The sequence below is a fragment of the Limulus polyphemus genome, unplaced genomic scaffold (genome assembly GCF_000517525.1).
Source record: "Limulus polyphemus unplaced genomic scaffold, Limulus_polyphemus-2.1.2 Scaffold1703, whole genome shotgun sequence".
Classification (NCBI taxonomy): domain Eukaryota; kingdom Metazoa; phylum Arthropoda; class Merostomata; order Xiphosura; family Limulidae; genus Limulus; species Limulus polyphemus.
In genome coordinates this window covers 166,707-182,368 of record NW_013667313.1, presented here as the reverse complement: position 1 = coordinate 182,368, position 15,662 = coordinate 166,707, and the positions used below count along the sequence as shown (strand labels likewise).

The window sequence follows — 15,662 nt, the reverse complement described above, 5'->3', positions numbered from 1 at the left end:
AGCATTTGTTGGAGGAAAAAGAAAAGAAACAAGAAGAATGAGAAAAGAAACAAGAAGAACGAGAAAAGAAACAAAAGGAGAGATTACAGCAGTTGTTGGAGGAAAAAGAAAAGAAACAAGAAGAGAGACAACAGCAGTGGCAAGAAAACTTGTAACAGTGGCAGCTCAAACAGCAAAATAAACAAGAGAGATTACAGCAGGTGTTGGAGGAAAAAGAAAAGATACAAGAATGAGATAAGAAACAAGAAGAGAGATTACATCAGTTGATTGAGGAGAAAGAAAATAAACAAGAAGAGAGATTACAGCAGTGGCAACTAGAACAAGAAAGGAAACAGGAAGAAAGTCTCCAACAGTTGCAGGAAAATCAGCAGCAACTACAGGTAAGTCAACAACATTGGCAAAAAGTACAAATGGAAAACTGAGGAGCAGAAGGCAGTGTACCTGTCAACAAGCCTGATGGGACAACCACTGGAAATACTTGGACATTTGCAGCAGACAACAGGCACAACTATAGAGCACTGGTAGCTGCTATAGAGCTCAGGTATGGAACTCAAAATCAGTCTGAAGTCTACAGGGCTAGGTTTAGGACGAGAGTCCATGCTAATAGGGAGAGGTAACTGCAACTTATAAGTCTTCACAAAACAAGTTTCTAAGATGTACACACTAAAAGAAATGGGCAAATGCTGTAGAAAATTTGAAAGAAGTGGTCTCAAATTTTGATTTTATACATTTGTATAATGTGACTGAATGTCATAAAAATAAGATTTTGAATAAAATAAAATTAAAACAAATAAAATAATTGTATATGTTAAAATGTGAGATTTAGTATGCCTACTTTTTAAGAAGACCCTACACAGATTATTTATAATTTTCCAGATTATCAGTTAACTTGTGGAAGAATGGTAATATCACAAAGCTTAATGTTTTCGGTTACTTCTAAAAAATTGGATTATGTGGAATATTTTGAAAATTTTTAACAGTTATTACAGAAATTAAAATGTATACCAATAAGTGAAGAAAATGTTTCACTGTAGTCACTGAAATTTTAGGTTCAGTGCTTTCAGGATATTATAGTTTTGATCCCAAGAAAGTTCAAACAAATTTATCTAAAGAAAAATGTTTGGTTATAAAACATCTTAGTTCACTAAATAATTTAGTAATTCATAAACCAAACAAAGGTAGTGGTGTAGTAATTTTTAATAAAAAAGATTATGTGCATAAAGCTTTAACTATCTTAAATAATAATACCAAATTTAAGAAATTAGAATCTGATCCTATAGCAACAGAAAGATGTTTGAAGAATTAGTTGTTAAAAATTAAAAAAAGACGGGTTAATATCAGAAGATATCTATAACGAAATAAAAATCTCATTATAAAATATTTTACAGGTTACCAAAAATACAAATGAAATTGTCCTATTAGACCAACTGTGTAATTTATAGGTACCTTCACTTACAAACTAGTGGATTTCCTCAAATCCCATGTAACAAATGAATTTACAGTAACAAACAGTTATGAGTTTTCCAAAGATGTGTTTAAACTAATTTTTGACAAACCTCTCTATACTGGTAGTCTAAACATTGAGTCCTTATATACAAATTTACCATTAAAGGAAATGTTAACATTTTCCTAAACTGAAAATATTTCCAATAGACAATTACAACCTCTCACAAAAGGCTTTCTCAATTAGTACTGCTCTCTATTGGCACAAATGTTTCACTCATCACTAGTCTTGTAACTCCAACTTCTTTCTATATATTTACATGCAAATAATCATGCAGCAACCTCCACCAATAGGAGTGTGACAATAACCCTACTGTAACTAGTGCTCTCTCTAATAATGCATCCATTAATCGCTTTGTGATTGGTCATGACCAAGTCAACCAATAAACTGAAAGCAGGAAGGAAGGGTGGGAAACATGAGCAGAAGTAAGTATCTATTGGAAATATATTTTCAGTTTAGGAAAATGTTATTTTGCAATACGATATCCTACCTTCTCTCACAAAAAGCTAGAATCCCACAATGAACTGGTGGAGGAGTGGGGAGAAAATGATCCTCCTTTAGAAAGCATCCAAAGAAAGACCATGAGGTGTTGTAAGGAATTAAAAACAACACACCAATGGGAGATTGCACCACTTCTGACCCAGGTATACTCTTCACCTTGCAGGAATGTGTTGCCAAAACATAAAGGGGACCCCAAAAAATTTTCACTAGAAAAGGGACTCCCAGGTATCAAGTGGCTAGGGAGCAACAAACCATAACTGGGAGTTCGACTTCAACCAATACCTGGCAGCATCTGGAATTGTACATCAGGTCTGTGGTAAGAAGAGAGTCCCCTACCTTTCACCTCAAAAACAGATACTTGAAGGGAAGATGAGCTTTTGTACCAAGAACTCATTTCCAACACATCCAACACCTGATTCACTGGAAACCAACATCTAGCTGATGGAAGAAAATAAGGAGAGCTCAGTAGGCTTTCATCTCTGGTTCAAAATCTAGTATCATTGAGAATTTATCATCAAGTTCGCAGTAGGAGGAGGTTACCAGCCAAACACATATGAGGACTAGTCCATCTCCGACCCACACCTGATCCACCAAGAACCGAAATATGAAGGATGGTAGGAAGGAGAAATGTCTCAGTCAGATGGAGAAACTGTAATAGATATGTATAGAAATTGCAGAGTGCTACAACCAACACCTGACAGCATCTGGAAATGTACATCAGATATTAAGGAGGACAGACCTCCTTGGTCCACCACCCAAGCAGCTAGGAACTGGTAAGTAGCAAAAACTTCCATACTGCATAAGAAGCAGCAGGGGGGTGGGGATGAGTTGGAGAGTCCAGAGGGCTGCAGCACTGGAGACAGTACAATGGGTGACCCTGATACCTTATTTTGAAAAGCAAAGCTGCCACATGGATGGAGTCGATCAACCAACACCTGGTGGTGTCTGAAATTATACAACAGGTCCACAGTAGGAAGAGCTTCAATGCCACAGAGCACCAGAGTAAGTCTATGAGTGTACAACCCAGAACAAACAAACATATTTATGAAGCAAAAGACCACAAGATATAACTACGTTTGGTCCCACACAAAACCCTATCTCTAAGATGTGCATAACATGAACTTGTGACATGTGATGATTTGCCATGTATGAATGCATAGATGACAACTGGACAAAGTTAATCAACCAACACTGGTGGCATCTGGAATTGTACAACAGGTTTGCAGTACAAAGAACCTCAACATTATAGTCTTCTAGCTTGATCACAGGATGGACAGTGCAGATTTGAGACTAAGTATACCGGGGCAGGCACCACTTGCCACAGAGCAGAATTCATAACCTATGAGCAAGAGGCTCCTGTAAAGGAAAAGAAACCGAGTACTTACCAGTCAAAAAGAAACATAGGTGTGCAGGATAGCGACTGGAGGTAAGCAGAAAAAACATGAAAAAGGCAACAATCATCCAAAGAAAGGAAAGAATAAACCAGGTGAATCTATCTCATAAGAGTAATGGAAATCACACCATCTGAGGGCCCTAACCAGGCAAAGGAGCTGATCAGAATGTGAATGGTCATAAATTTCAGAGTGAAAAATGGGAGAGAAAGCAGAATTATCCTCCCAAGCAGCCAAAGATGACACACACTGCAATGAGGCTGGTGAAGAAGCATGGGATATAAAGGAAGAGGAATGGCTGGTGACACCAACAGCCAATACGGTGCCACCAATAGAACTCAAAAAGGAGTGGTCTAAACTATTGAAAGAACACAAGGAAGAAGCCACATACAAAGATAAACATATAGGTAACAATCAGTACAATTCTGGCTGAGACCATCTGCCTGTGAATGAGGACCAAGCAACCAAAATTTGGGAAGTTGTGTGTGGAGAGGAGACGCAACTTCTTCCAAATCGGGAACACCCCAATGAGCACACAACTCCTGAAAAACAATAAGATCCAAAGACCACTCTGTCGGTAGAATCTTATCAGATCAGGATAACAGATCCATGACCAGATACAGGTTACCCGGAATATAACACGGCAGCAAAGTAATTTGATGGCTGAGGGCCAAATATAGAAGATCCAAAGTTTGAAAACTAAGGTCCCTCATATGGGTTCCTCCTTGCCTGGTGACATAGGACATAACCATCAAATTGTCTGAGTGGATCATCACTACCTGTCCCCGAAGAGACAGTAGGAAGTGAAGAATAGCTTTGCTGAACAGCAAGAAACTCAAAGTTATTGATATGGAGAGCAGATTTGGTAAGAGTCCAGCACCCCAAATCCTCCTGACAGTCAAGATATACTCCCCAAGTAGACAAGGAGGCATCTATAAAAAGGTGACAATCTGGAAAGGGCAGATGAAGAACCCCTGCAGTAGTATTGGTCCAATCCAGCCACAAACCAAAGTTTGTCAGTAATGGAGAGGGTAGGGTAAGAGGAGCATCCAATGGATCCCAAACAAAGCTCCATTGGTCGATTAAAGCCCACTAGAGATGATGCATATGGGCCCAACCAAGAGGAGTGAATTGAAAACCACACCAAGATGAACCAGAAACTGGGTAGGTGTGAAGAATAACTTCTCCACCATGATGAGACAACTGATCCTGGCAGTCTCCCCAAAATGAAATTGAGTATGGAAGGCAGAGTTGGCCTGTGAGTATGCCAGCAGGAGGCAGTCCTCCATATAATGGTGGAAACAAAGGCCTCAAGAATGAAGCAGTAGAGCAAATGACTGGACAACTCAGCAGAACACATAGGGAGCCTTGGCCAGGCTAAACAAAGTGCCTAAAACAGAAAAACACACCTGTGATGAACAAAACGAAGGAAATGTACGTATGCTGAGGAGATGGGAATATGGAGATATGTATCCATCTGACACATTGACCTTCATCATCCAAAGCTAAGTATGACTCCATGGTGAAGTTCGAAAGGATGAGGAAGTGATTCACATACGATAAATTGATCACTGTTCACCAGTTTCTCATCTTTTTGGAAATAACTGACAAGAATAAAACCTTTGACGAGAAGGATCTCCTCGTTCACTGGCACCTTTCTGGCATAAAACAGGATCCCCTAGAGAGGGGAAGGAAATTGGATGGGGAGACAACAAGAAGCACAGAGCCAAACCTTCAAAAACAATCTTCAAACCCATGGATCAACTAGAAACAACCTCCAAACATGAGCAAAGCGGAAGAGTCTGACCCTGACCCGAGTTCTTATGCAGAATGCCCCAAAAACAATTGCGCAACACAGATAGATGAGAAGTTGGGACTGGCAAAGGGTTAGAAGGTGGGGGGGGAGACAAGCAACTGAGACAGGAAGAAGTGGGTGAGACAAATGATAAGCCAGCAAGGAAAGAGTCCACCCTGGACTCCAAAGTGTCAAGAAGACCCCAAACACCTCTTCACAGAAAAATGGTGCCACGCACAGATCATGCAGTAAAGAAGCGGGTAAATAAATACTGGATGAAAGAGCATCCCAACTTAAAAGATACCAACATCATATCAACCACATCTGTAAAGCCAGGGCCAAAGAGTAGAGGCTTGACATAGTAGCAAATAGGAAACTATAAGAATCATCAGAAAATCCATCAGGAGACTGATGAATAATTTCCACCAAAAGATGAAGTGAGGATAAGGAGCAGAGAATACTGGACATTATAAGACGAAGACAGGAAAATTGAGGTTGGAAAAAGAAACCGAAGCATTAGAATCTGAACCCCACAAATGAACAAGAGATACCAAATGTTGGGAGTCTAAATATGGGTAGTTGGCATGATGAAAAGCAAAAGCATGATCATCCAATGTATGAGGGGGATGAGGCATACTGACCCCCAATCAAAACTGTTCTGCAAAATGACTAACTTAACCTCAATATCCGGTGAAGGAGGAAAAACCAGATATTGACCCAAAGATTCATCCCCCAGAAAGGCAGGGGTAGAATCATTGGAAACAGGAGACAAAGACAAAATGAAACAAATCTGATTAATCAAGTTAACAAAGGGAGGAGGAGGCCTGGGCAAGTAACCTGATATAACACACAGCTAAGAAGCATATTCAAGAGGGGGGAAAAGGCTGTCCAAATTCTCATCCTCCCTGTCAGATACATCAGAAGCTGGTATGAAAAGATACTCCTCAGGTGGTGGTGAATGTTGCATGAAATCAGACCATTCTTAAGAGATCATAGTAGTCACATCACTGGCTGATAACTGTGGGACCGACCCCAAAGATGTAGTCAGTAAATCTGCAGGTGCAGTAACAGCAGTGGTAGTTGTAATTACTTGCTTACAAAGTATAAACTTGAACAAATTGAACAAAAAGTATTGAGGAAAAAATGCACTAAATGAAGATATAACGAAAATTGTAAGCAAAAATAAATGTCTTAACAGTAAGACTGCCAATTGAGAAGTTATTAACCGTGCATTATTATATAGGGTGCTGGTTATGATAGGGGTAGTGTCACATTCCTACTGGTGGAGGGTTGCTGTATGATCATTGGCAAGCGAAAAATTTGTGCCAATAGAGAGCAATACTAATTGAGAATGTTTTTTGTGAGAGGAGATACCATATTGTATTGGAAAATATAGTAGTAATTTACTTTTTCAAAATTCTGATGTTGTTGGAGGTATAACAAAACCTGTTTTTAGTAAGTTATTAGAATTTGTCACAAAAGAGACTAATTTTTGTTTTAATGGTTGCCATTATGAACAACTTGATGGAGTGTCCATGAGTTCATAGGTTGCACCAGATTTAGTTAATTTGTTTTTAAGTTATCATGAAAGAAGGTCATTAGAAAATTGTTCTGACCAGTTTCAACCTTTATATTACAGAAGACCAGATGATGATACATTTGTAGCTTTTAAAAACAAACTTCATCATATTCAAGAATTTCAAAATTATTTGAAGTCAACACCATAATATTAAATATACAATTGAAAAACATACTGATAAAACTTTACCTTTTTTAGATAGTTAACTTAGGAAGAAGTTTTGAGACTAAGTGTTACCATACACCAACATTTACAGTGCAATATTTTAATTCTAATAATTTTTTACCTTTAAATTTTAAGAACAATTTAATTTATTGGGCCTATAATAAAGTTCCTTTTCTGATTTCCATGAAGAAGTACAAAATATAAAGGGTTTTTTTTCAAAAAAAAAAGTTGTTTTCCTGTACAGTTAATTGATTGTATTATTAATACATTTCTAAAATCAGTAAATGTGTTGAAATTAAAGAGATAGTTAAATGTATTACACTTTACAAACACGCAATAGGATTGAAGAAACCAAAGTGATATTGAATAATAAATTTTATTCACAAATTACATTTCAAATTGATTTCAAACTGATATGTTGTATATTATTTCAAATTTAAGGACAGGATCCCTAAAAGTTTTGCTCTTATGTCATCTATAAATTTACATTTCCAAAGTGAAGCGATGGCTATGTGGGCTTGATTTCCTTGTTTGAGCTCAAGAGGTAAAGAGCATGCACAAAATACATTATATAATCAGTTGGCCATTCTTCATCACTATTTTCATGGGCATGGGAAGAGGGGTCTGATTTTCTAATTTACAGCTCTGTAACTAAATAAGATTGGAGGCTATTCAAATTATGCTTCGCCTGATGATAACAATATTATAATGAGTATTTTACATTAAATTTCAAACTTCTTGGAGGGGTAGTAAATAAAGTAGAGAAGAGGGGATACCAAGGGAACAAATGTGACAATTCTCATATTAGGGTGAGACTGAGAATTTTTTAAAATATTTCCTTAAAAAATTGAAAACTTAAAACTTATATAATATTAAAATTGGTTTATTAACTATGTTTTTATGTCAAGTTTATTCATATACCATGATAACATAGTAGTTTAATAAATGTTGAATATAACTCGGTAAAACTTCTTGACGTGTGCTGAAAAGGATGCCTGTATGGAAAGAGTTAATTAACAATGCTGATAAAGTAAAAAATAGAATAAATAATAATCATTTATATTCATAAATGAACAAACATCTGTAAATAATCTGATTCCAGTTTCATATTACAAGTGAACTATTTCATTTAAGAAAACTGATTTAAAAAATAATAAAATTTTATACCCTTTTAAAACATGTACTTGTGGTAACACAGCCTTCTTCAACATTCTAGTTATATAAAATTCTGTTATGTTATGAACACCATAATATTATTGACAAAATGAGGTATAATAACTGTGTTAACTAAACAAACAGAAGGTTACTGTTGATGTTACTGATACTTAAATGTGTTAAAAACATTTAAATAAAATTGTCAAGTAACACAATTTAATGTGATATTATTAGAACTAAAATACAGCATTGGGAATACCATATAAAGCAAGAGAAGCTTGCAGATGATTTTTTCTTACTGCACCAAACATGGGCTTCAGTGCCATTTGATCAAGGGAACAGAATTCCATAAACATAGCTTAAAAAATACAAATTAGTAACCTCTTGGGATACGGAAGAGTGAGAGGAAGACTGAACATCGTCCAGTAGATTCTGAAGCTGTTGGTTTTCTAGTTCCAGCTGAAGAACCCTGGACTCTGCATCATTATTCAGTTGTTCGTGAAGACTATTTTCAAACACTGTTGATGAAGGTTAATACACAAAAGCTTAACTATTCATGTACTCTATTTTAAAAAATTAAGATACAATGACATGCATACAGCATTATACACAAAGACTGTTCCTTCTCCTTCATTCATATTCATAAATAAGTGTCACAAATAAAAACAAATATTCAATTGTCAATGTATCAGTCATATCATGCTCAAAATCATTGTAAGATAATTCAGGTATTACACCTAATAGAAACTTAGGCATTATATACCATACATAATCAATCATTTGTCTGACTGACTGACAGACTAATGGATCATATATTTACCAGTTTTGGTGTTAAACATCATAAATAATCCAGTTTGTCAACTAGTAGACTAATGGATCACACCTTTGCAGTTTTGGTGTCATACAGCATAAGTAATCAATTATTTGCCAACTAGTTGAATAATAGATCACACTTTGCCACTTTTGGTGTTATACACCATAAGTACTTAACTATTTTATCATCTAATGAATCATAACTTGCCAGTTTTGGTGTTACAAATTCAACTATTTTTCAATTATTCAACTAATGGATTACATCCTGACAGCTTAGGATTTTTACATCATAAAAAATAAAATTTTTGTGAGTTAGGTTTCCAACAGGCCACAGTATGATAGCTTAGATATTTAATATGCAGAACACCATAAACATTTAAATTAAGCCTATATCATACATATTACCTGGTGACTGTTCCATATTTTGGCCTTTCAAGACAGCATGCATCTGACTAACTTCATCAAGTGCCAATTTCTTGTCTAAATACAACATGGTATTTTCTTCCTCCAGCTGTTGGATTTTTTCTCGATCTGATTCCTGGTCCTTCACACAAATGACAGTTTAAAAAAAATAAGTTGATAATTACTAGTTATGCTGCAATACTTTTGAATATTATTCCTTTAATATTCTATGAGACAAACTGTCAGAATATGAGCTTTTAAGTGTTTCAAATTTTGTAAACATAACAAAGTTAAATCGTCTCTTCAAGTGTAAAAACACTGGAGCAATATAATGCCATTTTATGTCCATTTCCTCTTAAAAAAATAAACAATTTTCAACTGCAAATATTGCTGATGTTTTGATTAGCAACATATGCCATGTTGGATATGAATCAGCAGCTAAGATCACTACTTGTGCAGATTAGGCTTTGTGTATTGATTTGGTGCACTAACACTTCTAGCAGGAAATTTAAACTGCATTATGTGATCACCATACAGCAATGGGTATACATAAAGGGTTAAGTTAACAATAACATCTGCAAAAAACAATTTACATATCAAAAGATATTTTTTTTTTACCAGGACTAAACTTGTTTCTCATGATTACATAATAGAACTGATGGGACTGAAATTTCCAATGCTTATTCCTGCCTAATTTCTTGAATGAGATATTGTTTCAGTCTATAGACAATCAGTTATATTTACTAATCAATTAACTCTTTCCATACAGATTAAGTATTTCTACTAATGATTTGACCCAGAATGTATGGAGTCAAGAGTCTTGATTATTCTGTGTGCAAAGTTTTTCACATTAAAATTAAAAAAAAACTTTTCTTCAACTGAAAATGTTCAAGTTTTCATTTGCATAAGCAATAAAACCTCCTAAATAAATATCAAACTTTTTTGTTTTATTCATTAAAAATTAAAATTTTATCTGTTATTTTCTCTACCCCTGATCTAAAAGGACTTGGTTGATTTGACAAAAATAGTAACCCCCACAAACAATATTAAATAAATCTAAATTACTTTTTTTTTCTAGAATGACTGCAGATTGTAACATAAAACAATAATTGTTTATCCTATATAGCTTAAAGCATGTAATGGTCTACACCTGTTTATAATTAATTTTATTGTCCTTTGAACCATGTATAACTAATAATACTGCCACACAAGTTGTAAATCAATTGGCAAATGCATAACTCGCATTACTGTATTGAATGACGTAACACACAAAATGCTCATGAACATGTCAGGAATATTGGACATTATTTTTCATTATCTTACGTAATCTAACCAAACAAGTTTATAATTTTTACATTTTAGTTACTTGTTACAAGTTATAATTTTCCTATACTGAAAATATATTTCCAATAGGTACTTACCCCCTCTCACATAATAGCTATTCTCGTTCAGTGCTACCCTCAATATGCAAAAATTTTCTTCAGATGCAACAAGCCTTACAATCACCTGATTCACCTGTGTCTCACATGTAAATCATCATGCGACAACCCTCCACCAATAAGAGTGTGACACACTCTCCTGATGCATATGATTCCCTCTACTCAATTCTACTGAACTATCAATTCATGTTTTGGCATGGAAGCAAAGATTTACAGTAGGAAGGAAGGGTGAGAGGAGGTAAGTGCTTATTGGAAATATCTTTTCAGTATAGGAAAATTATAACTTCTGATACAGTACATTACCTCCTCTCAGATAAATAGCTAGAATCCCACACTGAACAGGTGGAAGGACCAGTGCAATGGAAAAACAAAGCAACATTCCTCGAAAGCATCTGAAGAACACCCTAAAAAAGTAGATCCTCACAGTAGAGGATCATAAGTAGAAGACCACACCATATCTGTACCCAGTGTAGAATTAGGTGTCGCAGACATGGGCAGAAAAAGGGAGAAGCACATCCATACGGGAGAGAAAAATGGTAGGATAAGGATCCAAACCACCATATCCAAATTTCAATCCCAGAGAGTACCGAAATGTGGGTGAAAGTAAAAGGATGTGTCCCTAGGTGTAGAGTGGCTAAGGCACGACAAACTGTACACGGCAAGTAAACTGCATCTAAAACCCAACTGCCAGAAACCAACATCCATGCAGGGGTAGGATGAGGATCATACCATTGGTAAGTCAACTACAATCCAAAACCCAGCCACCAGGAAATGACATTTATATGGGGGTAGAAAAGAGGATCATACTGCCAGCAGGTCAACTACAATCCAAAACCAACATCCATGTGAGGGTAGGAAAGAGAATCATACCAGTGGCAAGTCAACTACAAGGAGGAGGATTGTACCGTCTGCACCTCAAGTTCAGCAGAATGGAGGAAATCACAAACCTGTCACTTTATGAACGGGACACATGATAGCAATGTGATAAATTGTTTGACCGATTTGGGAACCCAACATATGGACAATCAGCAAAAGAAAGATGTCGTGGTAATGGAAACTCACTCAAAACCATCTGACAGTAACCCCCCCCCCCCCAGCAATAACATGCTCAGTATAGGAAAACTTCGAGGGATAATGTAAAAGGAAGAACTGTATTAATCTACATGTACAACCATGACCCATAGCATGAGTGGAGGGAACAAAAGTATAACTGAGTGAGACACCTATAAGACGTGTGAGAACTTACGTTGATTGGTTAAGCTCCAAATCCAAAATCCAGCCACTGGGAACCAACATCCATATGGGGGTAGGATGAGGGATCCCTATAAAAGGAGTGAACTGTATTTTGATGGCTCACTCCAACGATACAACATCCCCTCGGATAAACCCATACAGAGATGGAGCATCAGATTGGAGGACATCTCATCTACACCAGCAGAACACCACCATCCTACTCTCAACTGAATGGTTGTAACATTATTTGTATCATATGTTAACATCACATTCAGGAGGTTGCCTACATGATCCGCCACCCAAGTGGCTTGGAACTGGACAGTATTAAGGACTACCATACTCCACTGGAAGTAAAATGAGGGGAGAAAATGAGGTGGAGAGTCCAGAGGAATGTCAACACCAGACTGGTGACTACAAAAAACAAACCCTATTTCAAAAAGCAGACCATACCTGATTTATTCAATCAAAGGTATTGCAGGGATGGGTAGCTATCCCCTACTGCTTTACCCATGAAGTCTATAGTTGAGTACAGTCCCGAAAGGGCATTTTAATGAAGCAAATATATTGCTAGGAAAATCCTACAAGTGATTTTTTTGTGGAACACCCCATCTCAACAGTGAGCATTTTATGTTTATAGAAATATGTAGTCAACATGGCCTGACAGTGCAGATTTGACTATTTGAAGCACACCTAGTTAGGTACCACTTGCCACAGAGCAGGATCCAGACAGTAAGAAAAAAAAAAAAAGGGAAAAGCCCCTGAAAAAGAATATATATAAGATAACTTACCCAGTCACTGTCTCACTGAATTCTGAAGAATGGTTACAGTCGGAAGATGATAACCCGAAGATGAAGACACAACGATCCAATGCAGATGGTGAGATATGAACAGATGTGGAATATTCAATATGCCCGATTGAAGAATTTCCTCTAAGAGGCAAGGAACACGTGAAGCCAGGGAAAACGTAAGGTGACTGATCTGATAAGAAGATACCTGGAACAAATTATGGGACGAAAAAGCAGATAAGGAAGAATAAGCCAATCAAATTTAAAGCCAAACCCAACTGGTCAGGGTGAAGGTGAAAGGTCACAAAGAGAGGATGTCTGCCAAAAAACGAATAGTCAGCAATGGGCACAACAGAAGGAAGCCATGCAGGCAACATAACAATGTAGAGCAAGAATGGGCATAGTAGCCTCTCCAGATCCAACCAGATAAAGGTGGAAAATGGAAGAGACAGGAAATTGTCAAAAGGGAGGATTCACTCTCCCAAGTCACCAAAGTTTTTGGAAGGAAAGATTGATCTGGATAAAGGAGAATACATGTGAAAGGATATAGAGTACGTGAAACGTTGATGGCAAATATATCGACTGACGACATCCACAGGCTAATACGAGAAAGAAATAAGTCTTAATGGATATGTGAAAAATTGAGCATGAGGACAGAGGTTCAAACAAAGGCAGTGAAGAACCACATTAACATCCCAGTCTGGAAGGACAGCATGCCAAGGTGGATGACTAATACGGAAGGAATGCAATAATTGGGAAATGATAGGAGAGGTGAAAACATTAAAGTATCTAGAAAGACAAAAAGTGTGAAATTAGGCAGTCCAATAACCCACAATCGAGGAGACATATGACCCCCGATCAAACATCCAAGTGAGGAAATGCATAATATGAGAACCAAAGACCAACAGTGGAAAATGTTCCACTTACATTGATAAACATCCCAAGAAGAAGGGTGAAAGGAACAAGCTAAAAAAGAAGCAACCTGCTGAGACAAACCAGGTCTGCTCACCAGAGACCAAATAAAAACCAGGCATGAAGACGGAAGATATTAAAGGCTGGATGAAATGCCAGTGACTGAGGTTGACATAGAAGCAATGGAGGAAGAGGTAAGGGAAGGGCAGAGTGAGACTGGAGCAGCCATTGATACCATGGTTATGCCAGGCAGTACGGAGTAATCAGAAGGACTTGACACTCTGTAAAGAAGATAGATGGGAGGATAAACATACAGGTATTTGTTGGTCCAATCTTGACTGAATACACTGACAGCCAGAGCAAGAGAATGAAGAAACCGGAGACCAAACAGAGTAACTTGGTATTGAAGGATATGGCCAAAACACACCAGGTAGTCACCAGTACGGTTGGTGACGTGTCCATCTGCACCAAATAAAACGACATGATGAAGAACCCCTGGAGGTAGGAACAGGTTAGAGCTGGGAAGAAGCTGGACAGGAAACAGTAATAGGGGCATGTTTAGTCTCTGAATGAGACAAACAATCCACCAAAGAAGAAAGGGTAGTTTGTTGTCACACCAACTCCACACAGGATTCCAAAGTCTCAGGAATATTACTGAAAACATATCGCTGTCAAAAAGGGGCCATACACAAGTCCCAGAGATAAGTAGGCATTAAATGAACCTGGGGCAAAGCAGCATCCCTCCCCAAGAGATCTCAACAATAAAGAAACCATGTGTGTAAGATAGAGCTGAAGAAGACAAATGTGCCAATATGGAGGTAATCAGAGAAAGGCTATCCCACAATAAACCTCAGAATCTCTGTGGATCACCTTGTAAAGAAGGTGGATTGTAGACAAGTACCATAGAAGAGTTGATATGGTAAGATGAAGTCGGGAAAACTTGGCATGGGATAAACAAAGAGGATGATCAGGGACATGAATCTAAAACAAAATCTTTACTTATGACTTGTAAAGTCTGCAAAATTTCTTATACTGTATATCTCAGCTCTGATTTAAATTTATCAATAGAAGCAAAATAAAAAATCAAAGTTCCTAAGCATACACTATTATGTATTCAATAATTTAAGAATTAAATATATGTCTTAATTCCTTCCACATAATGTGTTGTAATAATGCTTATGGCAAGAAAAGATTACCAAATTAACCAAAATGATTTTTCTGAATTCAATTGCCTCATGGTACACAGACAACATAAGGTTTTACAGCAACTTTCAGAGTATTCACAACTGAACTAGTTCAAAGTGAGTTCAATAATGACTTGAAAAACTTTTTTCTTTCACTTTTGAAGAAAGAACTAATTGAAAAACCAATGAAAAGTATGATACTGTGCATTTTCATATTTCTGAACAAAAACCTGCCTCAACAAAATTAGTAGTTCATTTGTATGAAATACATTAAAAGCTTGGAGCACAGTCATTGAATTTGATTGTCAATACAGCTATTATTAGAATTTTACATTTTCAGAGTTAAGTTGAATTTGAAACAGGAACATATTTCTGAAATAGTGAAAGCCTTTCCTTGTTATTTTAAAATTCATGCTATCAACAAAACATGTTACTTAAAATTTTTTCAATGTTTGTTTGTTTGTAGCTAAGCACAAAGCTACACAATGGGCTATTCATGCTGTGCCCACTACGGGTATCAAAACCGGTTTCTAGCATTGTAAGTCTGCAGACTTACTTCTGTAACACTGAGAGGCTTCCAAATGTCCTTTATGCATTGCAGAGCATGTTTTACTTCATAATTCTCCATTCTCCCTCCTTCCATATGACTTATTTCACAAGAGTCAAAAGATCTTACACAAACTCTGCTTTCCTACCATAATTTAGATTTTATTAGAAGTTACTGTTGTAATGAAAATTTAGTTATGGGGAGGCAGGATGGAGTTCAAGGTAAATAGGTATTTGAAATTCATTATAATTCTAAAA

The 15,662-nt window shown here is 36.7% G+C and overlaps 1 protein-coding gene across 11 annotated transcripts in view; it reads right to left on the bottom strand.

Moving 5' to 3' along the window:
- The window catches only part of LOC106464628 (protein Daple-like), a 142,667-nt gene that overhangs the window by 56,748 nt on the left and 70,257 nt on the right, over positions 1-15,662 (bottom strand). For all 11 annotated transcript variants that reach the window (XR_002611793.1, XM_022392361.1, XM_022392362.1 and 8 more), the window contains 2 exons: positions 9,309-9,447; positions 8,472-8,608 (listed from right to left, as the gene is read on the bottom strand). Coding sequence is in view for 10 of the 11 variants with exons in the window: in XM_022392361.1 (XP_022248069.1) it covers positions 8,472-8,608; positions 9,309-9,447 (276 nt within the window). In the remaining variant the exon portion in view is untranslated. The remainder of the gene's footprint in view (positions 1-8,471; positions 8,609-9,308; positions 9,448-15,662) is intronic.